The sequence below is a fragment of the Camelus bactrianus genome, chromosome 3, assembly GCF_048773025.1.
Source record: "Camelus bactrianus isolate YW-2024 breed Bactrian camel chromosome 3, ASM4877302v1, whole genome shotgun sequence".
Classification (NCBI taxonomy): domain Eukaryota; kingdom Metazoa; phylum Chordata; class Mammalia; order Artiodactyla; family Camelidae; genus Camelus; species Camelus bactrianus.
In genome coordinates this window covers 66431171-66458057 of record NC_133541.1, presented here as the reverse complement: position 1 = coordinate 66458057, position 26887 = coordinate 66431171, and the positions used below count along the sequence as shown (strand labels likewise).

At 36.1% G+C, this 26887-nt stretch overlaps 2 protein-coding genes across 10 annotated transcripts in view; one reads left to right on the top strand and one right to left on the bottom strand.

The window, feature by feature from the left end:
* The window catches only part of ARSK (arylsulfatase family member K), a 33952-nt gene extending 23216 nt beyond the window's left edge, over nt 1–10736 (bottom strand). The window contains exons 1-3 of one of the 5 annotated variants that reach the window (XM_010949558.3): nt 10479–10736; nt 5362–5491; nt 651–810 (exon numbers count right to left, since the gene is read on the bottom strand). In XM_010949558.3, coding sequence (XP_010947860.1) covers nt 651–810; nt 5362–5491; nt 10479–10607 — 419 coding nt within the window. In that variant the 5' untranslated portion in view covers nt 10608–10736. Of the gene's footprint in view, nt 1–650; nt 811–5361; nt 5492–10357 lie in introns of all 5 variants that reach the window. The other 4 variants (XM_010949559.3, XM_074360377.1, XM_074360376.1 and 1 more) reach the window with 4 other exon arrangements.
* Nucleotides 1–26887, top strand: part of SKIC3 (SKI3 subunit of superkiller complex) — a 134157-nt gene that overhangs the window by 45848 nt on the left and 61422 nt on the right. For 2 of the 5 annotated variants that reach the window (XM_010949553.3, XM_045512521.2), the window contains exons 1-8: nt 10858–10934; nt 17923–18013; nt 21219–21362; nt 22432–22523; nt 22927–23002; nt 23534–23674; nt 25975–26073; nt 26180–26288. In XM_010949553.3, the coding sequence (XP_010947855.2) occupies nt 10885–10934; nt 17923–18013; nt 21219–21362; nt 22432–22523; nt 22927–23002; nt 23534–23674; nt 25975–26073; nt 26180–26288 (802 nt within the window). In that variant the 5' untranslated portion in view covers nt 10858–10884. Of the gene's footprint in view, nt 1–10857; nt 10935–16462; nt 16619–17922; nt 18014–21218; nt 21363–22431; nt 22524–22926; nt 23003–23533; nt 23675–25974; nt 26074–26179; nt 26289–26887 lie in introns of those variants that run through there. The other 3 variants (XM_010949554.3, XM_074360374.1, XM_045512522.2) reach the window with 2 other exon arrangements.

The window sequence follows — 26887 nt, the reverse complement described above, 5'->3', positions numbered from 1 at the left end:
ATGTCAGCCAAGGACCAACCTTGAAAGCAAACCTTTCTAAGGATAGCGGTTTCAAACCTGCTATGTTAGCTCTTTTCTGCACATATTCTTTTTGTTTAATCTTCTCAACAAAGAATTTAAAGTTCAGTTAGTTTAGGTAATGTTCCCAAGATTATACTTATACACGTTAGTAGTACACAGAGAAACTAGGATTCAAAAGTAGGCAATCTGATTCTTGATCTCTACTTTTATCCACTATGCTTGGTTGCCTAACTTTTGAGGACTAAGTAAAATGAAAGGAAAAAAAGTTACAATAGACTCACATTGGCAAGAACTAACAAAAGCAATTAGCAAGAAGATTTTAGTCTTTAGAACAAATTGTAAAGTCAGTTAAACAGTAGCCATTATGTAAAAAAACTAAATCAAAATAAATCATGGGCTAAACAATTTTATAGACCTTTAATGTTTAAGAGGAACAAAATTACCAGCACAGTAGTAATTTTAATATTTTAAGGAGATTAAAGAAAGCTAAAGATTGAGCCAAAATAACACAATTGAGGGATTAAGAGATTTACTTTTACCTGTGTGGAGAAATAAACAATCAAAAGGAGTACATGTATGTATTATAGCAGAGGGCTGCCTATTAGAATTCTTGTTATTTTCTTTTTTACCTGATGGAGTGATGTCCTGAGGTATAGTCTAGTTTTCCAAATTTTTGTGTTCGGTAGCCATACTTCTCCATGACATCCATCCATGTTGTATAATTTGGATCTAGGCCCTTAAAGTTATTCCAAGATTCTGTTAAGTGAGTGAAAAGGCCACTCCACATTGCTGGGGGAAAAATGGGGTTAGCGTAAAGCTTAAATATTTGTTTTAATGACTAGGACAATTACACTCACAGAAGAGTCTACTAGTTTACAGCTCACATTCTGCAATAAGATATATGTGCATTAGGTTTTTAATCTAACATTTTTGATGGTTACATCATTTTATCAAGGGAAAAACTGAAATGAGTTACTATATCCATTTTACAGGTGAGTCTCTAAGGCTTACGGTTAAGTTATTTAAAGTAAATACAGATGGAATTGAATATAAACCCTGTCTGACTTGAGTCTTCTTTCAATGATAAAGATAATCATTTAGTATTTCTGGTTAATTTTCCAAGTTGGTCAAATGAAGTACAGACCTTATGTCCCAAAAATCCTCAAGGATTTTCATTATTTCTTGTCCTTGTACTGGCTTGCCACACATACACACACAACCCCCACCCCAAGCCCCCCAAAACAGAACAAAACAAAACTTATGTGTACTATGTCTTCTCTCCCATATTCTACAGCTATGATTGTTTATTCAGTAAATCTTTCTTCAATATTAACAGACCTAAAGGGAGAAATAGACAGCAGTACAATAATACTAGAGGACTTCAATATCCTATTTTGAACAGTAGATAGATTTCCACACAGAAAATCAATAAGAAAACACTGGACCGAACTTCATGCTAGACCAGATAGACTTAACAGGCATTTTCAGAACATTCCATCCAAAAGCAGCAGACTACAGTTTTCTCAAGTGCATATGGAACATTCTCCAGGAAGATCATATGTTAGGCTACAAAACAAGTCTTAATAAATGTAAGAAGATTGCAATTATACCAAGCATCTTTTCCAACCACAATGATATGAAACTAGAAATCAGTCACTAGAAGAAAACTGGAAAATTCAGAAATTTGTAGAGATTAAATAACATGCTCCTACACAATGGGCCAAAGAAGAAATAAAAAAGAAAATCAAAAAATATCTTGAGACAAGTGAAAATGGAAATACAATATATCAAAACAAATGGCATGCAGAAAAAGCAGCTCTAAGAGAGAAGTTAATAGCTATAAATGGCTACATTAAGAAAAAATAAATAGCTCAAAAAACAACCTAACTTTACATCTGGAGGAACTAGAGAAAAGAAGAACAAAGTCCAAAGTTAGTAGAAGAAAAGAAATAAAAAAGATCAGAGTGGGAATAAATGAAGTAGAGACTAAAAAGACAACAGAAGACATAAATAAAACTAAGAGTTGTTTTTTAAATAATAAAATGGACAAATTCTTGGCTAGACTTTCCAAGAAAAAAAGAGAGGACTCAAATAAAGTTAGAAATTGAAGAGGAGATGTTACAACTGATACCACAGAAACTTAAAGGATGATAAGAGACTACTATGAACCATTACACCAACAAACTGGACAAATGGATAAATACCTAGAAATACAACCTACCAAGATTGAATCTTGAAGAAACAGAAAGTTTGAACAGACCAATTATTAGTAAGGAGATTGGATCAGTAGTCAGAAATCTCACAAAAAAGAAATATCCAGGACCAGATGGCTTCACTTGTGAATTCTATCAGACATTTAAAGCAGAATTAAAACCAATCCTTCTCAATCTCTTTCAAAAAATAGAAGATGAGGAAACACTTCCAAAGTCATTTTATGAGGTCAACATTACCCTGATACCAAAATGAGACAAGGACACTACAAGAAAAAAAAATTACAGGCCAAGATCCTTGATAAGCATAGATAGAAAAACTCTCAACAAAATATTAGTAGACTTAATTTAACAATACACTGAAAGAATCATACATCATGATCAATTGAGACTTACTCTAGGAATGCAAAAATGGTTCAGGATCTGTGTATCAGTCCATGTGATATACCACATTAGCAAAATGAAGGATAAAAATATATTATCATCTCAATAGATGCAGAAAAAGCATTTGACAAAATTTAACATCCATTCATGATAAAAACTCTTGACAAACTGGGCATAGAAGTAATATATACAAGTCTACAGCTAATATCATGGTCAATTGTAAAAAGCTAAAAGCTTTTCCTCTAAGATCAGCAACAAGACAAGGGTGCCCACTCTCACCACTCTTATTCAATATACTAATAGAAGTCCTAGCCTGAGTAGTAGGCAAGAAAAAGAAATAAAAGGCATGCAAATCAGAAAAGAAGAAGTAAAACTGTCCCTATTTGCAGAGACATGGTATTATATATAGAACATCATAAAGATGTCACCCAAAGGCTGTTCAAACTAATCAATACATTCAGTAAAGTTGCAGGATATAAAATCAATATACAAAAATCAGCTGCATTTCTATATACTAAAGATGAACTATCAGAAAAAGGAATTATCAAAAAATCTACAATTGCATCAAAAAGGGTAAAATACCTAGGAGTAAATTTAACCAAGAAGGTGAAAGATCTGTACACTAAAAATTATAGGACACTGATGACAGAAATCGAAGAAGACACAAGTAAATGAAAAATAGAAAGCAAAGATGGGGAACTAGTCAGTGGCAGAGGTCTGATTACTTAAGTGTAGTAATCTAGAATGTTGACTGAGACTCAGTGAAATATGTAATGAAGAGATACTGCATCTTAGTGTATTTGCTGTGTCTTGTCTGATTTGGCACCTTGTCTGCCTGTGTGCCTCTATACCTCAGTAGAAGCCTCCCTTCAGGGAGCCTCCTCTGGCTTGTTCAGATGGAGTTTGGAGTCAGGTACTTTTTTATCTCAGAACTCCATACCTGTTTTCACTACATTGTTATAATTATTTCCCTAAAAGTCTGTTTCAAATTATGAAAACCTGGTCATCAGGCAGATAGCAGGTCCTTTTTGATTGCTGGTTGACGATGGCATTTATCATTTGCTCAGCAGTTATGTTGGTGTTGGGGTCACATGAGTTAACAAGGCCCCAGTGTTTGGAGCTTAGCTTCAGTAGTTACCTCACTGTTGTTGCTTTTTTGGGAGGTAGCATTATGAGATAGGACAGAGCTTGTGCTGTATTATTGGTGACAGATTGCTGGCAGTGTTATGTGGATGCATGTAAGCCTAATCTGACTGTTCAACTCATGGAACTGTTCTTGTTTTCTCTAGAATATTTGTATACCTTAAACTAATACAATTTTATATGTCAGTTATATCTCAGTAAAACTAGAAAAAGTCCTTTTCCATTTCCCTTTTCTGTGTACACACATAGTAGGACTGAATCCTTTTCTCATCTAACAAAATGCTTTCTTATGACAAGTGGAAAGGGGGGTTACCTGAGTTTGAATCCCAATGATGCTAGTTACTGAGTGACATTTGATAAGTTATTTAACCTTTCAGTACTTTGTTTTCAACTGCAAAATGGGGATAAGAACAGTATCTACTTTATGGCAATATGAGGATTATATAAATAAAGACACTTAGAATATTGCCAGGTACACAGTAAGAAAGCAATAAATGTTAGTTTGTATTACTATTATTCCTTCTCTTTGTTCAAACTCTCCAAAATATGCCTCTTTCAGGAATAGCATCACCTAACATTTTTGAAAGCTTTTGGGTTCATTGACCACTTTTAAATTCATTATTTCATTTGATGCTGGGAAAACCCTGTGAGGGACACAGCACATATAGCATTTTATAGGTAAGGAAACTGAGGGACTTGCTTGACATGGTCCATTGAATCATCACCTCACCCTAGTTCACTGCTCATTCCACTTGCTTGATAAAGAATAAAAAATTACAGGAAGTGTTTTGTTTTTTTTTAAATATACCTGGTCTTGATCACTGAAATATCACTTACAGTAGAAGTTAAGTTTCCTTTAATTATTGGTGATTATACAGTTAATGGTGCTGAAAATGTCGGTGAAAGAACTTGAGATTCAAATCACAGAGAATATGATGTGAGGAACTGATGGACAAAAGAAAATTGTTGGGTGCTATTTATGGGTTCCAAAGCAAACAATCATAAATTAGAGGAAAAAGAAAACTGTCAGAGAACAGAATTTATAAAAATGTCAGTTTTCTCGTATTTTTCAATTAGTCGTGGCTTAATATTATGGACATTTTGCCACTAAAACTATGCCTATAATAAAAGTGAACAATTAGATTTGGGATAGAAGTAAATTGAGACTGAAGAGAGAGAGAGAAGCTATGTAATCTGAAATAATATGGAAAAATCCAGAAACCTGATGTATGAGAAGTTCTAACTACTTTGCGGTATACTCTGAAGTTCCCTCCCAACTCCCTGTCTCTTACTGAAAAATTTCCTTGGAAATAGAACTCTTCTTGGAAATAAGAGCATTTCCTAATTTGACTGGATAGTCAAAAGATTCTTAGTCACCCATCATAAGGAAATGAAACAGTAACACATGAACTAAACAGTGATAAAATTGCTACTCTTAAACTCTAGCACTCAATACAAACTTACAACACACACTACATATATTAAAATCTTTTTTAGTAGACACCAAATATGACTTATTATGCTATATGGGAGTATAATCTTTTAAACTGTGAAAACATTTTCCACGTGGGGCTACTTCCAATAATATTAAGCATGATCATACCTGCACGTGATGGGCAACAGATTGGAGAGTTTGTATAGGCATTCAGAAAGGATGTGCCATGTGCTTTCATGAAGTTGATAAAAGGGAGTTTCACTACCTGACTTTCTGGATAAAATGTTAGTCTTCCATCCTGGAATAAAGAAATTTAATTAACATTGACTATATCACAAAAGAAGAAAATAATTTCCTTTGATTTTAACCACAAAAGACTTCAGTATGATCCTAAGAATCCTTGAAAGTGAAAAAGAAGTATAGAAAGTGTTATTAGTCTCTGGTTCATAACATTGCGAATTCAATGTAGTGTGACACTTGGATTCATTTCAATATAGTAAATAAATGAAAGGATCTCCTGGAAAGTTCCTTTTGGGGGATGATGGACTGATCGAACCAATGTTTACTGAATATTTGGTATCTGCAGGCACATGTGAAAGATCTGAGATAAAATGGTGAATAAAAATGGAGTCCCTGGCCTCATGAAATTTACAGCCTCATTGCAGAGGCAAAAAAAAAATCCTGATAAATGAACAATGGATAATTACAACTTACTGGATATGTGCTTTGAAAAAAACCTAAGATACAGAATAACAAGGGACATCTACTTTGATAGAGTGAACAGGGAAGGTTTCTCTTGGAAATGAGACCTAAAGAATGAGAAGGTTCCAGGCATGCAAATAATTTAAGGGAGATGCAAAGTTAGAGATACTTGCAGGACATAAGTGGAGATAACAGTTAGGCAGCTAGATAAATGAGCCTGAAGATTAGAAGAGATGTTTGGGTTGGAGATACGCATTTTGGAATTGAATTAGAAATTGAAGAACTCTCCTTGTGAAAGAACAGAAAGAGAAAAGAGAATGGTCTAGTCCTGGAGTTACAGCTATTATATGTATTCAGTGTAAATGTAAATAAAGTACAGTTTAAAAACTGAGCCAACCCCAAATACGGGATATACATAAACCTTTGAGATGTCTGAGATTTCCAAATGGATATACAAAGTAGGCTGCTGAGTACAGAGGGGAATCTGGAGCTCAGGGAAGTCTAAGTGAAATAAGTGTTTAACATGTTCATGATATCAAAAACTGTGAGATTGAATGAAACCATTTAGGGAGACAGTAAAAAGAGAGGGCATTTAAAAAATAAAAAGAGGCCCACTAATTGGCTTTCTGTATAAAAGTGACCAAAATGACACCAAGTGCCTTAATTCCTACATTCTGCTATTATTCTAGACTCTCATTGGTCCAGGCATTTTCCTCCTTGGGCTGGATGAGCCTTTGGGTAGATATGGATCTGTGATCTGGATTGCTCCTTCTAGAACCATGACTTGGTAGTCAGTTCCTCATCCTTCTGGGACAGGGAAAACGAGTGAAATTTAGATTTCAAGACATCATTCTGATGAAAGAATGTTAACAGTAACTTTAACTGTCTGATCTATTATCACAGCAAAACTGTTCGGAGCTTTCTTCTCAGATCTGTCCATCAGACTGAATGAGATCCTCACTAGATTCTGTGGTATACAGCTTGAGCCCACCTCCCACTCCTGAAACCTCACCAAAACTATAAATAGTGCAGATGCAGGGATGGAAGAGGGGAGGCAGAGAAGATCCTTATGCCCCTTAAGACCTAGGCAGAGGTGCTTATTTTCTCTTTTCAAAACTGGGTTTATTAAGATATAATTCACACATCATACAACTAACCCATTTAATGTGTACAATTCAATGGTTTTCAGTATATTCAGAGTTGTGCAACCATCACCACAATCGATTTTAGAACATTCTCATCCTCCCCCAAAGAAACCTTGTATTCCTTAGCCGTCACTCACTGATCCTCCCATTCCCCCAGACCCTAGGCAATTGCTGATCTTTCTGTCTCTACTTTCTGTCTCTATATATTTGCTTTCTCTGGACATTTCTTTTAAATAGACTTATATAATATGTGGTCCTTTGTGAGTAGCTAGCTCCTTTCACTTAGCATAATGACTTCTAGGTTCATCTACATTTCAGCATGTATCAGTACTGCATTTATTTTTATTGTTGAATAATATTACTGAATTTTATTTATCCATGTATCAGTTGATGGATATTTGGGTTGTTTCCACTTTTTGTTCTTTTGGCAGTATTAACATTCATGTACAAGTTTTTGTGTGGCCACATGTTTTCGTTTCTCTTGGATATATACCTCAAAGTGGAATTGCTGGATCATATGGTAACTCATCTTTAACATTGCAGGAATTGCTAAGCTGTTTTCCAAAGTGGCTGCACCATTTTACATTCCCATGAGTAGTGTGTAAGTGTTGAAATTCTCCCATATTCTTGCTGACTCTAGTTATTGTGTCTCTTTCATTATAGCCATCTTAGTGGTTGTGAACTGGTGTCTCATTGTGGTTTTGATTTGCATTTCCCTAATGATGAATGATGTTGAGTATCTTTTCATGTGCTTATTGGCCATTTATGTATCTTCTTTGAAGAACCGTGTATTCAGATCTCTTGCCCATTTTTTAAATTGCCTAATCCAAGGTCACAAAGATTTGTACCTATGTTTTCTTCTAAGAATTATATAGTTTTTGCTTTTATGTTTGATTTATTGATTCATTTTGTTACTTTTTGAAAATGGTGTGAGGCATTTTGCACGTGGATAGTCAGTTTTCCCAGTGCTATTTGTTGAAAAGTCTATTCTTCCCTATTAAATGGTCTTTGCACCCTTATTGAAAAATCATTGACTATAAATGTGAGTTTATTTCTCTACTTTTAATTCTATTCCACTGATTTCTATGTCTGTCTGTACTTATGCCAGTAACGCACTCTCTTGATTACTGTAGTTTGTGGTAACTTTCGAAATTAGGAAGTGTAAGTCTTCCAATTTTGTTCTTCTTTTACAAGATTTTATTGGGTATTCTGGGTCCCTTGAATTTCCATGTTAATTTTAGGATGGGTTTTTCTACTTCTGCAAAACCGTCATAGGGATTTTTATAGAGATTGCATTGAATCTGTAGATCAGTTTGGTGATTATTACTATATTAACAATATTAAATCTGATTCATAAATGTTAATTATTTATTTAGATGTTCTTTAATTTCTTTCAACAATGTTTTGCAGTTTTCAGAGTATAAGAATTGAACTTCTTTGGTTAGATTTATTCCTACGTATTTCATTTTTTGATGCTATTTTAAATAGAATTGTTCATTTTATTTTCCATTTTTTCAGTAAACAAATGTATAAAAATACAATTGCTTTTTGTGATCTTTTATCCTACAGCCTTGCTAGACTAACTTATTAGTTCTAAAAGTTTTGTAGTGGATTCCCTAGGATTTTCTTTATATAAAATTATGTTATCTGCAAATAGAGATACTTTTACTTTTTCCTTTCCAACCTAGATGACTTTTATTTCATTTTCTTGTCTAATTCTCTGGCAAGAACCTCCAGCACAATTGCTGGACAGACGCAGTGAGATCAGATAGCCCTGTCTTGTTCCTGATCTGTAGGAGAAAACATTCAGTCCTTTATTGTTAAGTATAACATTAGCTCTGGCTTTTTTGTAGATGTTCTTTATCAGTTTGAAGAAATTCTCTTCTATTTCTACTTTGCTGAGTGCTTTTATCATGAAGGGTTATTGAATTCTGTTAAATGTTTTTTTTGCATCTATTGAAATGATCATGTATTTTTTGCCCTTTATTCAATGGATGTGGTGTATCACATCAGCTGATTTTCAAATATTAAGCCCAGCTTACATTTGAGGGTAAATCACACTTAGTTATAGTGTATAATCCTTTCTGTATATTACTGAATTTGATTTGCTAGTTATTTTTTCAGGATCTGTACCTCTATAAGAGATATTAGTCTGCATAGAATATTTATGTATTTATATACACAAATATATAAAATATGTGTTCATACCATACCAAAAAAATAAACCAAATATTTCAGTCATCTTTGGAAGTTTCTAGGATGTTGTGATGCAGCACCCAGATTCCCTTTTAGGAATGAAAGTTGCCTCTGCTGAAGAGTTGCCTTGCCCAAGGTGACGCCCCATCCTGGGAACATTCCACAAATAATGGCCATCCAACATGAGGGTACAAAGGCCTGGCCCCTTCACCCCAAGTGTAAACAGTTCTGAAGCATCATTCCAATTTGACAGCTACCTATAAGACCAGCTGAGGCCTCCAATGAGATAATGACAAAACTTGACTTCTCTCTGCAAAATCCTGCTTCCTTCCTTTCCCTTTGATCTCAGGAGCATTCCCTAATAAACCTCTTTCTTGTTACTCTCCAATATTGCCTGGTCTCTAAGTTTAGTTAATCATAAAGATTACTTTAAGTAATATTCTTAACAAATCTATGGGTATTTCCAGATTATGTAACTTTAATCATCATTGGTTAATCTATGAGGAAGACAATACAACATAATGATTAAAAGCACTCTTTGGTGCCAGACACGCTTAGCACCAACAATCTGTGTGACCACAGTAACATCCAGTCATAATAAATTAATATTATAATTAGTATCCAAGCATTCGTTCAAGCAGTAGTTTTAATATTATGGATAATACTAGAAGTATCAGGTAATGTTGATAGTAGTATTCTGTTTAGTTTTTGGCTTGGGAAAGTTCCAAAAACTGTTCAAATTTGAGATTAAACACGAACACACATAGACACAGTTTATCTGGAACATGGGCAAGTTGATCAAATTATACCAACTAACGAATATAAATCAGCACTAACAGGATTATCAGATACCCTGGTAATAAAAATAACAGTGACCAATAGAAAGCTAATAGGCTTTTATATTGATGCAGAATGTTATTTTACCCCCACAATCGAGTCGACTGAAAGTTTATTAGTAATGGTAAGATAATTTAGTTGGGCGAGGCCAGCAATTAAAGTAAATGTGCAAAGACACTAATCGGAGTGCACCTTTCTGAAGTATTGTTTTAAGTGTGTTATATGCGTATCTACGTGGTGTACGTATGTGTGTACGGGGCCTCAAGACAAATTACATTTCTTACTTTGCATCGGGGTAGAGCTTGTTTGAAAGCTCAGATTCTGCTCACCAAAGCCTGCAGCACAGGAAGGGCTGAGGGCCGGTCGTGTAGCGGGGCATCCCCTCCCCTGCCTTTCGATACTTACGAAGGAATCGCTCACGACTAGCACCACGTTAGGCGCATCTGGCCAAGCTCCCCGCCTCTGCCCACCTGCCCCAGGAGCTGGTGCTGCCAGCGCCGAGGTTGCGACCACCGACACCCACAGCAGCAGCATCACCGGGATCGGTTCTGAGAGCCGGGCCGCTGGGCCCGCCCCCTCCCTCTAGGAACACCCTCCGGAGAAGAGGAGGGCGGGGATCGCACACACCGCAGTTCGGTTTCCTCAATGCGCTTCACCCGTAGAACTACAACTCCCATTAGGCTCGGAGTGCGCACATGCGCACAGGAGGAATTCCTCTTCCTCAACTCACAGTTAAGACCTTTTAATCAAATACCGAGCAAACTAAAACCCAGCCGCTTCCAGTCACGTGAGCGATGCCTGGGAAGTGCGCATGCGCTCTGACGCCAGACTTGGCGTTTGTAGGAGAAGCATCTGTCCCAGGTGGGTGTTGGTCGCTGTCGCTTTTGCAGAAGTTGGAGCCGGTAGTCATTTGAAATGGTACCTAGAAAGAGAAAGGATCAGGGGCCGAGGCTGCTCGTTTTGCGCCAAGCAAGCGTGGCTGAGTGTTGGGGGAGTCCGTGAACTTGGCGATGATGAGGTGGCAGGGCGATTGTCACTAAGTTGGATCGGGCTTTTCTTTGTGGGGCCTCTGGACCGCCTAAGGTGCGATGTGGATACTGTGTGGCCTCTCAGATACTTACCCCCCAGGGATATTTCTAGCCTGCCTTACCTTATTCCCCGCTTTGTCCGTGCGGTAAAGATTTATTGTGCTTCGGTTGAGTGAGGAGCGGGGCCTAGTAAGAAAAGTTTCACCTTCTAGGTGGGAATAAGCTTAGGCGCACCTTGCCTTCAGAGTGCAAAGGAGAGGCTGAGCGGGCTCTCACAGGAAGAAATGTTGGGCTGTGTGACGTGTTCTGTTAACTGACGTGGGTTCAGAATACCATTGTTTTGCTGCAATGGTTTTGAAAAATCACTGATCCTCTTGACTGTTGAACTCCTTAAGAGAAATCTGGAAGAAGCAGATTTCTGTCCCAGAGCCAAATTCTTGATTTCATTATCATGGTTTCAGGTATGTAATTTGTGCATCACATTAGTCGTTTTAGTATTTTGACAGGAAAAGGAGGATTTGCATTTATTTACATAAAATCAACTTTAAATACTGATATCTGACAGTTTTTTTGCATAATATAATTGTAATAAGGGACAGACCTTATTTATTTAATACTCGCATGGAACTTATTATGTGCTGAGCATTATACTACACATTTATTGAGCACCTACCGTGTGTCAGGTACTTACATGGAATATTTTCTGTAATCCTCACTTTCACCGTTTTTCAGATAGGAAAACTGAGAGTTAGACAGGTTAAATGACTTGTCCAAGGTTACACAGGAAGCCAGTCTGAGTATGACTTTAATTTGAGCCCTAACTCATTGCAATGCTCTGTCTCTGTTAAACTGCAAAATGTCATGGCATTCTAGTGAACCTAATCTCTATTAGAGAAGCAGCAAAGTGAATCAGGCAGCATGCTAAAGATCTATGGGAGCATATAAGTATATAAGCAATAGTCCCTGACCACAAGTAACTTACACTCTAGGGAAAAGAAGCGAAGTAATAGTACAGCCTGAAAGGTAATACACAGGCTCCCTCGTGAACAGGATATGTTTCAAATATCTGTGTTGAGTTAATTTGGAATGTAGAACACACTTGACCATAGAAACAATGTTGACTGACATTGAGATTTGTGAAAAATATATTTAATTTCATCTGTGGCATAGTATTGATTTTATAAACTATTTACTCTCTATGGCCTTGTTTTCACAGAACGTGTATTTTGAGTTCTTCGTCAGGATGACAGGACACATCTTTTTCTTCTTCTCTCTCCCACTGAACAGTGTCAGTGGGAGCAGGTGCTGGAGTGGGTTGGGTCAAGATGGATATTTTAGGGCCCCAGACACATGGCACTGGAAGAATCTAAGAGGCTTCTAGATTTACTTCTCATCTGACATTCAGTTTGTCCTGTGATATTCCTGCCAAGTGGATTGTGCAGTCTGTGCTTTTTCATCTCCGGTGATGGGAAACACACTTCCTTTGAGCAGCCCATTCCATATTTGTACAGGTCAAATTATTAAAAGCTCTTCTTTTGAGCCGAAGTTAGTCTCCCTTTACTTTGGACTATTCAATTAGTCCATCGAGCTTCACTTTTACATGAATAATCTCTCCTTTCGAAAAACCCTTCTCACCTTCCCCACCAATCCTCCCCCACCCCCAGGCCTTCCCTAGGCAATTATCAGATAGTTTCAGGTTTGTTTGTTATTTGCTCACTCTTTCCTGGACATAACGCATGTTTGCTCATCAGTAACTTACTTTGTCAGAAGAAGTACTTTTGAGTTGTATGTGCACATCTCAATGTGTGTTGTTCATTTAATAACAGTATCAAAGTATAAAAAGTAACATGAGCTAATACTGAAAAAGGGATTCTTCCTTTCTCACTTTAGCGAATTGAGAATTACTGCTTTTTGACTGTGGAGAAACTAAGAACTAAATGTTTTTGAGTAGGCTTTGGCAGCTGGAAGGTCATAGTACTGAGCAGGTGTTGGATATGTAAGGAACTCCAAAAATGTATTACCTTTACTTAGGTTTTTTTTGATCTGAAAGACATAGTGCATCTGTGTAGAACATAAAGCATCTGTTAAATTTCAGTTGAGTGGCTCAATCACTAAGTGCTTCAGTGTTTCAGAGGAGTGGTTTCCTTTGCAGGCTTTAGTCTAGTATTCGTGTAATGACTGATTTGAAGAGGATTGTGTTTGATGATAGCCATCTTTGAGGAACATAGACCAGAAAGTTACCTCTTGAGAGATCAAGGAAGAACTGGGGATTTTTAATGTGCAGAAAAAGCATATAATAACCATTGTAGGTTAAGAATGGGGAAAAAAGTAGTGAAGTTGGTTGAGAGGGTGGCAGGAGATAAAGAGAACGGAACTGGTAGATACCATGTTCAGGTACTCCGTCCACGTACGTGTCGGGTAAGGGATGTCATCCTCACTTTATTAACGAGGACATAGGTTTGGAGGTGAAGGTGCCCAAGATCTGCGGAGACTTGATCCATCCGTCTTGACTTGGTGGATGGATATGGCTGAATGAAAGGGCTGACAAAATCTGGGGTGTTTTTTAAGAACAGAGTTGAAATGACTGAATAAATCAGTAAATCAGTAAAATCAGATTGGGTGGGGAGGATAATCACTTGTGGCTGGTTGGGGCCTTAAAGAAATGGAGAGTCAGGCTTTAACTTTTATTTGACTTCCTCACCCCTTGTTTAACTTTTATTTTATTTTCCTAAACTTTGTTGGGATCACAGTAGTTTCTTTTCTTACCAGTAAGACCCCTTTCTGTGGAGCTAACCATTCTTTTTAAGTATGTATGTTTTAGGACTGTAAACTCACTTTTATTTCTTGTCTTTCCCCACCTGTTTCACCTAAATTTTGTTCATTTCCTAGTTCTAAAGTAGCGTTTTTTTCCCTTTTTTTAAAAAAAAAAAACTTCATTCAGTTTTTCAAAACCACCTCCACTCTTTCCAGGAAACATTCTAGATTAATTTTGTCTGACAGAATCCATTCCAGATTTGCCATCAAAAGATACTTAGATTTTGTAGTCATGTAGTATTTCAGATGGCTGTTCAGATTTTTCATATTTAAAAAACTTTGCTCTAATTTCATTAAGTTACAAACTAGTTGCATGATGTGGGTAACTTTTTTCACATTTATAATTCCTTATGTGGCTTAGAATAAGGTTCACCTTAGTGTAGTCAGGTTGCAAATTGGGAATAAAGAAGTGCCCTTAATTGCCCTACGTTCCAAGCAAAGTAGCATGGAAGTAGGTGATACTCTCTTCTGGCTCAGTTTTTTATACTGAAGTTAGTGTATTTTGAGTTTATGGAATTTTCCAAATCTTTCTGATTGCTTATGGAAGTTCCATTTATCACCTTGAAGCTACAGAAACACAGTATAGACCAATTCAGAAATTTGGAGATTAAGATTAGTGTCTCTTTGGGGGGAAAAAGGTGAAAAATTGTATATAATTATTTCTTATGTTTTAAATTATGAATTATGAAAATTGAACCTGAATCTTATGTGTTGAATTCATTATGTTTTGGGTTATGTACATCATCTTTTTAATGTGCCTGTCTGATATTTTACTTAATTTAGATGGATAAACATTTAAGGGACAATCTGCAACTCAGTTTAAAAAGAAGATAGAGGTAGTGATAGTAGGTAAAAGGTTAAATGTCTAGAATAGTAAATAATAGGTAATTGGAGTCTACTTTTACTTAGTGATTGTAGGTACCAGTTCCTGTCAGAAGGAAGGTTTAATGGTGTAGGTCATCACACTGGATTAGAGGTCATCACACCAGATTAGAGATCATCACCAAGTACCTTCAGACTTTTGTCATTAGGTTTAAAGTTATCATATTTTGCTTTTCTGTAATTATCTTCCATTGTCATTATTGTTACTATTTTTTATCAGTATTCTTTTAAATTTTACGTTGTGGAATCTTTGTATCTGCACAACTGAATATAACTTAAGTTCCCATAGCTTTAGCTGGGGTGTGTAGACATATCAGTTCATCTGCCTGTATTTGTTAGTTCTGAGGCATATCATTGTCTTTTGGCATGGTTGTCACTTTCTAACTTTTTTAAAGTGCTGTTGTTGCTACTTTTTATTCTTGATGTGTTGAATAAAAATCCTTTAGGTTGGTAGTAAAAAAAAACTACATTGAGTGAAAATGTGCAAAAGGAATGCTCTTGTTTAAAAAAAAATCATTGAGCTTGCGGAGAAACAGTGGGAGGAGAGGTATAAGGGAAAGTGTGTGGAGCTGTGGGAGACTCTTAAAGACACTTGTAAGAGAGCTAGGTTTTTCTTTGGAGTGTCAGGAACACTGGGAATAGAGGGAAGTATCCCAAGGAGACGAATGTGAGGTTACGTGGAACCATTGTGTGTAGTCGGGTTTTATACTCTTGTGAAGGAAATGGATTTGATGGTACCTAGTAGGCGCCCTGTAAAGCTCTGTTTAGAAAATGAGTGAATGAGCCTCTTCCTTCTCCACGCCACCTCCCCACAAAAGAGGAAGAAACTTTCAGGACTGGAAAGCGGTAGATTATTTTGTCTTTTTGAAAAATAATCTCCTGAAAGTGATATTTATGGTATATGTATGTATTTCAGGTGAAGAGAGAGGGCCTCAGTGCTAGCTTGTTATGCTAACTGTGGAATCAAATGAAGAAGGAAAAGGAAGAGAAGGATAGAGGATTCCCTTGCAGCAAGAGTAGTTGTAATTACGTGTGAGGACACATAGGGTATAGAAGGGGACTGAACGGTAGAATTGGTTACCAAGAGAAGAGTGGAGTTTGTCCACACGGTCTTTGCAGATTACCTACTTAGAAGCATTTGACAGCTCTGTGTTTGCTGCTCCATTGAAATCCAGGCTTGTCTGTCTGATATGCAGAGTCTTTTGCAATCTGGTTCTCTCCTTTGCCTACCCAGCCTAATTTTCTTCTCTTCAGCAAGTCCCTTCTGTTCCATTCAGCCCAGTTTCCTCATTGTTTCCTACATGTGCCACGTTCATTTCTGTCTTCTGACTCTGTTGCAGTGCCTGTGACTGGAGTAATTTTCCTTCCTCCTGCCATTCCAAATCCTTTCTCCTCCTAGTCGCTGTGGTTACTTCACACCACACTTCTTCTCTTCTCCGAGCTCCTATTGCACTCGAACCCACTCACACGCTAGATGATAGAAAACCTGGTGATCTTTGTCCTGGGAATCTTGCATTCTTCTGTTTGTTTTTGCTTAGTATCTTGAAGCTGTTTTTATTCTTTTCTGATATGGACATCTCTTGATTTTTATTTCCCTTGATGTCTCTATCCCTTCCCATTGGTCCAGATTATTTGTCATCATCTTTGATGTTATCTTCTTTTTAGTCTGCAGGTTTATCCACCAAAGATAACTTTGGTGTGAGAAACTTAATGTGAAATCAGCAAAGAAATTTATTGCCTGCTCCAAACAAGATTTGTAGACTATTAAAAAAAAATCCTTCTGAAGTTTGCGTCTATAAATTTATGCCAAGATAATTTCAGGTAACAGAGAAGTTTCTAAAAGAAGAACACATGAAATATGTTGCTTTAATTGTATGACTATTGTAACTGGGTAAAAAGTCACCTTTCTGCCTATTTAGGGAATCTCATTTTGGCTGCAAATAAATTGATATTATGATATCTTAGTTTTTATATTATTTGAATCTAAAATTCTTTGAGTCAAAAGGATTGTGTTTTAAAAAAGTTCCCTAGCTTCTTGAATTTCTTTGATCTTGTACTTCTGCCTCAGCCTCTTTGGACATAAAGGACTGTCAGTATACCATGTCAGCGAGCCATCTTTTTGTCATTTTGCTGCCTTGAACATCAGCAGTCTATGATGACCTAGTGTTTACCTAGCTTTGTTGTACCTTCTTGAGGTTAGAGTTCAGTGGAGCTGGAAAAAAATACAAATGTTTCTTTTTCCAACACTGAGTTGTGATTGAATTTGACTTGTTTACTGGTAAAGCAGTATAAGTTGTGAGATCTTAAGGAATACTAGTTTATTTAAAATTAAATTAATATACTTAATTATAAAGAATACTGTATACTGTAATCCTAAAGTAATCCTTACTGTGAGGAAAGTTAATATCCTAATTTATGTTTTATAGAAACTAACATTAAAACAGAATGCTTTCTTAAGCTCTTACATCATAGTTACTGAAATTTATCTGTATTAGTGTTTTTACTCTATGTCTTGGGCTTGTTCTACCTGCTTTGTGTGGAATTGGATTGAGATTGGTATGTGTTTGGGGTCTTGGTCCATAAGATAACATGTGTTTTAGTTTACTATATTGAGAGTAAATATAATTCAAATACAAGTCAATTTCAACAAACATTTTTAGTATATTCAATCTGTCAGATACTAGATGCCTAGGATACAGCAGTTAAAAACAAACAAAAATCCCTGCCTGCATAGAACTTACATTCTGGTGGAGTTGGGGAACAGAAAACAAATAAGATAAATAAATAAAATATATAATACTATATTAGATGATGATAAGTGCTTTGAAGAAAAATAAATGCAATGTTAGGGAGGAGGTTAGGGAATATTGAGTGGTTGGGAGTGCAGAGAAGCAAGTGTTGAAATTTTAAATATTATGGCCAGGGAAGGTTTCACTGAGGAAGTGACTTGAGTAAATACCTGAAAAGATGAGAGAATAAGCTATGTTTATTTTAGGGAGAAAGAACGTTCCATGTAGAAGGAATTATACGTGCATTTTTTAGAGGTAAAGTTTGTTAAGTTTGTTGGAACTGTTACAGTTAAGTACTTATCACTGTAGTTTCATTCAGGCTTTTTATTTTGACAGAATGTCCAGCAAGGAAGTAAAGACTGCTCTAAAAAGTGCTCGAGATGCAATTAGAAACAAAGAATACAAAGAAGCTTTGAAACATTGTAAGGTAACTGATATTTTTTTCTTCCACAAAAAAATGTTACCCATTTATAAGCATAATTAATTTGTAATGTGTGACTCATTTCCTGTCTGGGTATAACAGAAGTGGTCAGGCCATTTAGTAGAACCATCAGAGTGAGATTCTTACTAGGACAGGCTACTTTTGTCTTTCTCTGTTTTGGTAACTTAATCAAAGCCTAGTGCTCAAAACCTGAATGTCTCTTTGGTATCTTTTGATGGGTTGTACCACAGAACACTGTTGTATCTTAATGTCTTAATCCTTTAATGGTATGTTGACATTTTAATTCTCTTTGGTTTGTGGATGGGAGAATCAAGATTCTGAAGTTCCTTTATATGCTAATGGGAATGTTCCGGTTCAGAGGGAGAAGCTGGAGGTGCAGGAGGGATGCAGGCTAGTGGTGGGAGTGAAGTCCTTGGGAAGGTGAGTGGGATGGGACCCAGAGCTTGAGAGGAGGGGCTTTGATACTTTTTTCATCTTAACAGGAGGGAAGGTAGTTGGAGATTCATAGCTGTCAGGTTTGTAGATTTGAGGGTGGGAAGATAAATGTTCCCCTCTGATGGCTTCTGTTTTCCTAGTGAAGTATAAGCTAAGTATGGAGGAGGAGTCGTATAGGAGGTTTGAGATGAAAGAAGGTGTGAGATTGTTATTATTCATAGTGGGAAAAGGAACTTACTAGGGAGGACTGGAAGGATTCCCAGGCTCTAATGAATGTTCATTTGAAGTTTCCTGTTATTAAAGTGAAATCAGTGAACTCAGCTGTGTAGTTTCTTCCTTCATGTTCAACTTCTCAGGCTTGGAGGTGGGTGGGCAGGATGGAATTCAACTATGGATAGTAAGAAAGGTGAGGGGAAAGAAGCAAAGGAATGATGACAGTGATGGGTCGTGGAGTCTAAGCTGGTAAAGGAGAGACAAGAATTGAGAAATGAGGTGATAGTGGAAGAGGGGGGTGAGGTAGGAAAAAATGGGCATAATAGAGGTTAAAGAATTGTCCCCTTTACAGTAACTGAACTGGGAGGATAGGGGTGGTGCATGTTGGAAATCCAGGGTTTGGATGGCTGAGTAGTGCCGAGGTTAAGTAGGTGGGAGACCTTGGTGTTCAGTGGGTCATCCATGTAAATGTTAGAGTGATTACAGGGAATGAAGTGGAGAGGAAGGATACAGTATTTTCAGTGAGGGAAAGAGGACTTCCTAGGAGGTTGGTAGATGGTAGCGACCAGAAGGATAGTATAGCTTGATGGCTCGACCTTCAGGGTATTGGGATTTTCAAAGGAGGAGCAGAAGAAGGATGTAGGTGACAGTGTGAGCAAGGAGAACCCTTTCCTCACCTCCTGCTCCATGATATGTGGGATGTACAAAAAAAGAAATCAGCTGCAGCATCTGAGATCCATAAGGGAATAGCCAAGTTTCTTCGAGGCAGAACTTGCGACAGTTAAAAGAAAGGTTAAAAATATAGAGGGAACGTGACTGGTCCAGATTGGAAGTTCTAGAGGTTACAATAAAAAGTTTAGGACAGTGAGAGGGAGAGAATTGGGTAAGAGTGGGGGAAATGCATAGCAGTATAGGATGAGAGTCTTAAGGGGTGAAGGGTGAAGGATGCCCTTGAGAGGTTAGGCTTCTAGTGGTGAGTGAGCCCAGCAGGGATGGAAGCTGTTACAGAACTGACCCTTACACAGAAGAGAGTGGGCAGTCTGTTCAAACTGGGTGAGAGAAGAAGGAGGTAGGGGAGGGGGAGGGACTGTTTTCTTCAGCACTGAGCTTATCTAACTAATACACAAAGGAGGTTGCTTCTGTTATATATGCAGCAGCACCTCAGCAGTCTTCTTTCTGATTCAGATATGAATTCCACCAAGAAGCTTATGATTTATACTGGAGAGATTCAACTAGAAAGCAAAGATGAGGAATTAGTGGCAAATGTGTAATTACTTAGGTGTAGTAATGCAGAATGTTGATTGAGCCTCAGTGATATTTTTATTGAAGAGATGGTGCATCTTAGTGTATTTGCCTTGTCTTGTCTGATCTGGCACCTTGTCTGCCCATGTGCCTCTATACCTCAGAGAGCCTCCTTTGGCTTGTGCAGATGGAGTTTGGAGTCAGGCACTTTTTTCTTTATGTTATCCTAGAACTCCATATCTGCTTTCACTACATTGTTATAATTATTTCCCTAAAAGTCTGTTTCAGATTCTGAAAACCTGGTCATTAGGCAGATAGCAGGTCCTTACTGATTGCTGGTTGACGATGGCATATGTCATTTGTTCAGCAGTTATGTTGGTGTTGGGGTCACAAGTGTTAATAAGGCCCCAGTGTTGGGAGCTTAGCTTTGGTAGTTATCTTGTTGTTGGTTTTTTGGGAGTTAGCATTATGGGATATGATGGAATTTGTAAGATATATTGGTGACAGATTGCTAGAAGCATTACGTGGATGCACATAAGCCTAATCTGACTGGTTCAACTCATGGAAATGTTTTTATTTTCTCTATAATATGTAAAACCTTACAAGCTAATTTCATTTTAGCTACCAGTTTTGTTTTTCTTTCACTGGAACATCTTTGCTTTCTATTTCAAACTCTTTTACCTGAGCAAGTAGTAGTTACTTCTGAAAGAAATAACTCTGCATATAATTCTTATTCTAGTTGACAGGTGTTGTTTAAATATTCATTGCCACTGTTTTTTTTTTTTTAACGTATTTGATACAGTCACATTGGAGTCAACCTACTTTCCTAGCCTATAATTTCAGTGAAAAATCTGTGTAACGTGGGGAAATGTTATCATAGAGAAGGAAAATATGGGCGTTGGATGAGGTGAAATGATATCGAAAGTGGTTTTGTGAGTGACTAGTAGCAGTGTGGCGTGGAGGCAGGTGGGTTGGTTGGGTGGTAAGAACAGTCTTATTGTTCTTTTTATACCCAGTGTTCTCACGAGGCAGAGGGAGGCATTTGGTAGAGGCATCAGGATTACTTTGGTAGCTTTTAAAAAATATGCCTCATATTTCAGATCCCTTGCAATCACTGATCCAGTCCAACTCCCTCTCTTCCTGAGGAAACTGAAGACCAGAGAGGTTAAGTGGTATTCTTAAGATTGCCCAGTTAGTGGCGGATCCAGATTTCCTGACTTTTAAGTAGGTGGTCTTTTTATTGTTGTTTGTCCATTAGCTCCCAAAATTTAATGACCTTCTCTTTTAATGTTTTAATCAGACAGTGTTAAAACAAGAGAAAAATAACTACAATGCCTGGGTTTTTATTGGTGTTGCTGCAGCCGAGCTGGAACAGCCTGACCAGGCCCAGGGTGCCTATAAGAAGGCTGCAGAACTAGAGCCAGACCAGTTACTAGCTTGGCAGGTATGTAGACTTTTTTTTTTTAAACTGTGTTATAGGAAAGAACTTTTCCTCATTTTTAAAAATAGGGGTAACAGCTTTATAGTAAGCATTTAAGCCTCCATTTACCCAACATAGGAAAAAAATTACATTTATTGATCTTCTAAACCTGAAAGTTAGTTTAAAAAAAAGTGGTGCCAAGGATGCTTTTTATCACTGTTGAACATCCAATCCAGTGTCCACGTTACGACAGAAATTAAAACATGATTATATACATCTCCAACTTAATTATATGTGCATATGATAGATATATCAAGAATATTCTTTATGCTTACCCAAGGGAAGAAGAAATGTATATTAATGTGCTTTTTAAAAAATTATACAAAATTTTGAAACTTTGTACTTTTGAGTACTAGTTAAAATCTTTTTTCTTATTTAATAGTCTTTGTGCTTTTTACTTGGCTTCTCCAGCTTTTTTGTATTTAATAATTCTGTTTCATCTCAATCACATCTTAGAAACTGTGATTAATAGGAAGTAGTAGGCCTAGAGAACATGAGCCTGTTTGTCTCAGGTTCACGTGAACAAGAACATGAGTCGGCATATCTGGTAACATCTCTCTGGTGCCTGCTTTTATTATGTACTGACTGGTTTAGGATAGCTGATCTTCAGTTGAAGCAAAAATGACCGTTTCCACAGACTACTTGGGTTTTTCTTGTCTGACCATATAAAAGTAGTGTCACGTGGTAAAATCTTAGGGGTTAAGATTGCATAATAATTATTAAAAGGTATTTTTTATTGTGAGACATTTCAAATATTTTCAAAAGTAAAGAGAACAGTAAAATGAACCCATCTGTGCCCATAACCCAGCCTCAGTGAAAATCCACTTGTGGCCAATATTTTCCATCTATGCTTTCTCCTATTCTCTCCTACCCATAGTTATTTGGAGGCAAATCCCAGACATATGCTTCCATCCACAAATTATAATAATCTCTACCATAAATAATCTCTATTGGTTGTCACTTTATTTAGTAAAATAAATGTGAGCACACCTGACATTTTTGGAAGAATAATCTCTACTATTTTTTTTTTTAGGGGTTAGCAAGCTTGTATGAGAAATGTAATCATGTAAATGCTAAGGATGACTTACCTGGTGTTTACCAAAAGCTCCTGGATCTTTATGAAAGGTAATCAATATGTGGGGAGAAGCTAGTTTCTTTAAAAGCTTGAATTAGAATAAACTGATTAAAAATTATACAGAAGTAATCTGAACATTTACTGGGAACTGGGAATTACTTTTCTTTCAAAGTGTTACAGAATCTTTTGATTTTGGTTGAAACAGAGGCTTGACTAATTTGAGAACTTTGATATTATTTTCAGTCAATATAATGAAAGATAACATTTCTTAAACCTTTTCTTTTTTATGAGAGGCTCATTTTATAAAATTTCACTGTAGTATGATAGAGAATATGTTCTAATTTAAAATAGTGCCTGACAGTATTTGGGGATATGTAAATTTTTATGTCTTAAGTCCTTGTTTATTTTCATTAACCAGATTCAAAATCCTTTTTTTTTTTTTTTAATTCTAAGTGTTGACAAACAGAAGTGGTGTGATGTCTGTAAGAAACTTGTGGATCTGTATTACCAAGAAAAGAAACACATAGAGGTTGGTTAATGATTTGCTGGGGTAGTAGATTTCTTTTAATAAAACCGTTATTAGAGGAAAGCTTTCATTTAGCTTAAGGAAAAATTTTAAAAAATTAATGTGTAGTATGTTATTAAAATAAATTATAGTGCTTTGAAAGCTGTAAATTGGAATTCAAATTTTAGATATCATAATGTCAAAAAGGTTTTGAAGCTGTGCAGAAGTAAATAAAATAAGTAAAAGTACAATCTGTAAAATTTAGTGACCCATTTGTGGTGTCTCCAGAGATGATGCTGTGAGTTATGAGGATGGGGGCATGTAGTCATTATTCCCGGTTGTACTCTGCTATCTCAGCCATGCTTCTAATATAAGGGCCATGTGGATTTGTCCAATTATCTTACTGTTTATGGAGTTCATAATAGATGGAGTTCTGTGCTTTTTCTATTTTTACATATTAGCAGATAAAAAATATTTTGATTTGCAGATTTTATATTTTTAATTGCATTTTAATAATTAAGATAAAGTAACCATTTTCAATTTCCTTCTTGATAGGTGGCCCGAACATGGCACAAATTGATAAAGACACGGCAGGAGGAAGGTGCAGACAACCAAGAGCTTCATCAGCTGTGGAGGAAATTGACTCAGTTGCTGGCTGAAAGCACTGAGGATCAGAATAATGAGACCCAGCAATTGGTACTGACCCATTTATTCCCCACAGTTTGTGTCATGAAAATTGATTATTTAATTGAATTTGGAAAATGGAAACATAATGGTATAATATAGAAAAGTACTGTATATCAGACTAGATGTTTTATAAATGGTCAATTTTAAATTCATAGAGGTTCTTCCTTTTAAAGTCAGAATTGCAGTCTGCAGTCTCATACTAAGTCTGGACAGAGTGGAAACAGTATTCAGGGTATCAGAATTTTACTTCCTTGTATTCATAAGAATCCACAATAAATCAGTTACTTAATCACTGTGAAAAAGAAACTATGAAAATGGCTTTTACAAAACTGCTGTAATTTCTAAAATGTTGTACCTTAAATGTATGTTTGTTCATGTTTGTGAACTAGGAGTACTAAATTACTTTGGGGTTTAACAATTGAACTAGAATATTTTATTTAGAATGTTTGTATCTAGTAGAGTACTTATACCTAGAAATACTCCTTTTTAAGGTACACATTTTGAAGTAATTGAAAAGAATTTTTAAAAGACTATAAAAAAGCCCATTGGTTTTGAACCATAACTGGAAAATATTTTCATCATTCTATTTTTTTATATTTGTAAGTTTAAAAGTAAACTCAATTTCTCTGTATTAAAGACCTAAATGTAAGACTGGATACTCTTAACACTTCAAGAGGATAACATAGGCAGAACACTCTGACATAAATTGCAGCAATATTTTTTTTTCAATCCATCTCCTATAGTAATGAAAAAAAAGCCAAAATAAGCAAATGGGACCTAATGAAGCTTAAAAGCTTTTGCACAGCAAAAGAAACCATACACAAAATGAAAAGACAATCTGCAGAATGGGAGAAAATGTTTGCATTCTTAGTATAGTAAATAGCCACTTGAGGTACACCTCTTAAATTGAGTGGAATTTTTAACCATAAGCAATTATAGGCTCTATATAGGATGGGAACCTCATTTCTTTGTATGTTTGTTCATTTGTTCACTCATTAATTTGTTCCTTTAGTCAGAAAATATTATGTCAGGCAGTGTCCTCAATGCTGGGGACGAAAGGGTGAGAATAAGATTTGCATTTGTTTGTGTATTGGTTTATCTGTGTATAGATTCAGTTGTGGAAAAAACTGAGCAGTGACAAAATTAGGTGATTTATTAACGTCTCTTAAATCATGTCTTCATGTTGTGACTTCCTTATTTCCTTAAAACAGTATAAGTTACCAGAATATCAAACATATCAAAAAAGTAAAATGTGTTTTTAAATTACCTATATTAAACTTCTCCATGAAAGAGAATTAATTATATTTATCATTTTAAGATTTGATTTCTAAGTGTTAAAAATCAGATAAAAGGATTTTTTTTTTTGGAGGGGGGAAATTATTTTCACCTTGAATGCTAATGATACTGCAGAATACTGCTTAATTTAAGTGTGTTAAAAAATGTCATTTTTTCCCATGTGGATTAATTTCATTACTTTTTTAAAAACCCTCTGTGCTAGACTATTTAAGTTAGCTTCCTTTTTTTTACAAGATCATTAACTTTATCAGAGTAGTAAAATTTTACTTATTCATGTAGACTTTATACCATACTTTGCAAAGAAAGTTTGAGAAAGTGATCTGTATTATGAGTTTTCATTATAAAATCATGGAAATTCATTTTTAAAAATGTAGAACTTATGTAACCAAATGAATATTCTTTAAAGTGCATGCCTTGGATTCTAGTATTGCTGTTCTTGCTCAGGACACATTTAGAAGGCTTCCTATGGGAATGTTGAATGTTCTTCAAAATCAGTTAATAATACTCTGTAAGAGAAATGATTTCATTATAGTCCAGCCATATCTCTGGTTTTCTTTTACTAAAAGTATAACTTAACTTCATAAAAAATTTTTTTGAGATTGAAGATTCGCTATCATGAAGATTTTCCAAAGAATGTGCTGGTGATTTCAGAAGAGATGTTTTAAAAGCGGTCTGAGCAGTGGCAGCTACGTTGACGTACAAGACTGTACCTCTCCATTACTTAGAAGGGAGCAGCAAGCACTTACAAGAAATTTTTGTCAATGTTACTGGTTTATAGTTAACCCCAATTAGTTCAGTGCAGCTTGCTGGCCAGTTGGAGTTAGGATATATTCCAAACTTCAATAAGCAGTTTTTCCCCATTGAAATCTAGACAGTAAAGGGCTAGACAGTAAAACACATTTGCAGTTATTAGTTGAGGGTGTAGTTTGTATAAGTGACCCTTCTATGTTCAACTAGTTATTTTTGTCACTTAAGTTTGCTACAGATGATAGCTTTTTGTTTCTTTGTTTCAGCTATTAACTGCTTTTGAGAATGCACTGAACTTATCAGACAAGATTCCTAGTGAAGATCACCAAGTACTTTACAGACATTTCATTCAGTGCTTATCCAAAGTAAGTTGATTTTAAACATCTGTAATGTGACTTTTATATTCTAATTAGGAAAGTGCTTACAATCATATTTTACTGCTGCTTTTTATTTTACTTCCATATTTTCCAGTTTCCTCATGAGACTGCTAGGCTGAAGAAGGCCTGTGAAGGAATGATAAACATCTACCCCACTGTACAGTATCCATTAGAAGTCCTTTGTTTGCATTTAATTGAATCAGGTAATTTCTTTTTTATTATATTGTGTGTCCTAGAGGTGTGAGAGTTATGTTGCTATCAATCAAAAATTGTTTCAGTGCATGCTGTGTTTAAGGTATTGTTTCAATATTTCTGGACCTAAAAGGAAGTACAGTGAGTCTTTGAGCCCATGAAAAAGCTAAGAAATATAGGAAAGTATAGTGATGCAGAGGAATTATGAGTTACTGAATTCATCATTGATCAGTGAAGTCTTTTTGAAGGTGGGAATTGAAGTGGGTTTTGACTATTCCATAAAAATTAGATGAATAGTAGGAGGTGAAAGATATTCCACATGGCATAAGCAGAGGTATGATGAAACTAGGTGCAATTTTTGGGAATAGTAAAATAATTTTATTTGCTGTAGTGGAAAGAATCAGCTTTTGGTTAAGTGGGTTGTACGGTATTACACAGGGAGATGAATGTCATGCAAAGGATTTTGTGAAAGGTTAGCATTCTCTGTGTTCATGTTATGTGTCAATTTCACAAGTACATTGTTACAACTACTGTGATATGATAAAGTAATGAAGTTTGTGAATGAACTACTGTTGTATTAAACTAGAGCAGATTCAAGTCAGAGAGTGTG